The sequence below is a fragment of the Corvus kubaryi genome, unplaced genomic scaffold, assembly GCF_017639235.1.
Source record: "Corvus kubaryi isolate FWS band 111438036 unplaced genomic scaffold, C.kubaryi_AGA036_p1.0 36336, whole genome shotgun sequence".
NCBI classification, from domain to species: domain Eukaryota; kingdom Metazoa; phylum Chordata; class Aves; order Passeriformes; family Corvidae; genus Corvus; species Corvus kubaryi.
The window spans coordinates 1-774 of NW_024580851.1; the positions used below are offsets into that span (position 1 = coordinate 1).

At 61.5% G+C, this 774-nt stretch overlaps 1 protein-coding gene across 1 annotated transcript in view; it reads left to right on the forward strand.

Annotated features, from left to right (window-relative positions):
• Nucleotides 1–275: 275 nt before the first annotated feature.
• Nucleotides 276–774, forward strand: part of SOCS7 (suppressor of cytokine signaling 7) — a gene marked incomplete at its 5' end in the record, with an annotated part of 11,476 nt that continues 10,977 nt past the window's right edge. The window contains one exon of the mRNA XM_042019874.1: nt 276–452. Within this exon, the coding sequence (XP_041875808.1) occupies nt 276–452 (177 nt within the window). The remainder of the gene's footprint in view (nt 453–774) is intronic.

Below are 774 nucleotides of genomic sequence, written 5' to 3' on the forward strand. Positions count from 1 at the left end.
GTGACAGTGACCCCGCTGTCTGTAGGTGACAGTGACCATGGCAGTGACAATGACCCCGCTGTCTGTAGGTGACAGTGACAGTGACCCCGCTGTCTGTAGGTGACAGTGACAGTGGCAGTGACCCCGCTGTCTGTAGGTGACAGTGACAATGGCAGTGACAATGACCCCGCTGTCTGTAGGTGACAGTGACCCCGCTGTCTGTAGGTGGCAGTGACCCCGCTGTCTGTAGGTGGCAGTGACAGTGACAATGGCAGTGACCCCGCTGTCTGTAGGTGACAGTGACAGTGACAACGGCAGTGACCCCGCTGTCTCTCCCCGCAGACGCCTTCCCCCGGGCCGTGCCCCTGCGGCCCCCCGAGGCCCCGGGCCAGCCGCCCCCGCCGCACCTGCAGTGTCCCCTGGCCCGCCCCGACCCCAGCAGCTTCGCCGCCAGCCTGAGGGAGCTGGAGAAGGTACCGGGAGGGAAAATCCGGCCCCGCCGGGATTGGGATTGGGGTGGATCCTTCCCTTCATGGGCTTGGGAAAAGCCCTCCCGTCCTGCTCCTGGGGGATAAGTGACAACAGGAAACAGCCTCCAGTTGTGCTGGGAGAGGTTTTGTTTGGATTTAGGGGAAATTTATCCCCTAAAAGGGTGGCCAGGAATTGGGAGAGGCAGCTCAGGGCAGTGCGGAGTCGCCATCCCTGGAGGGATTTAAAATCCGTGGGGATGTGGGTCAGTGGTGGCCTTGGCAGTGCTGGGGAATGGTTGGATTTGATGGTCCTAGAGGGCTTTTC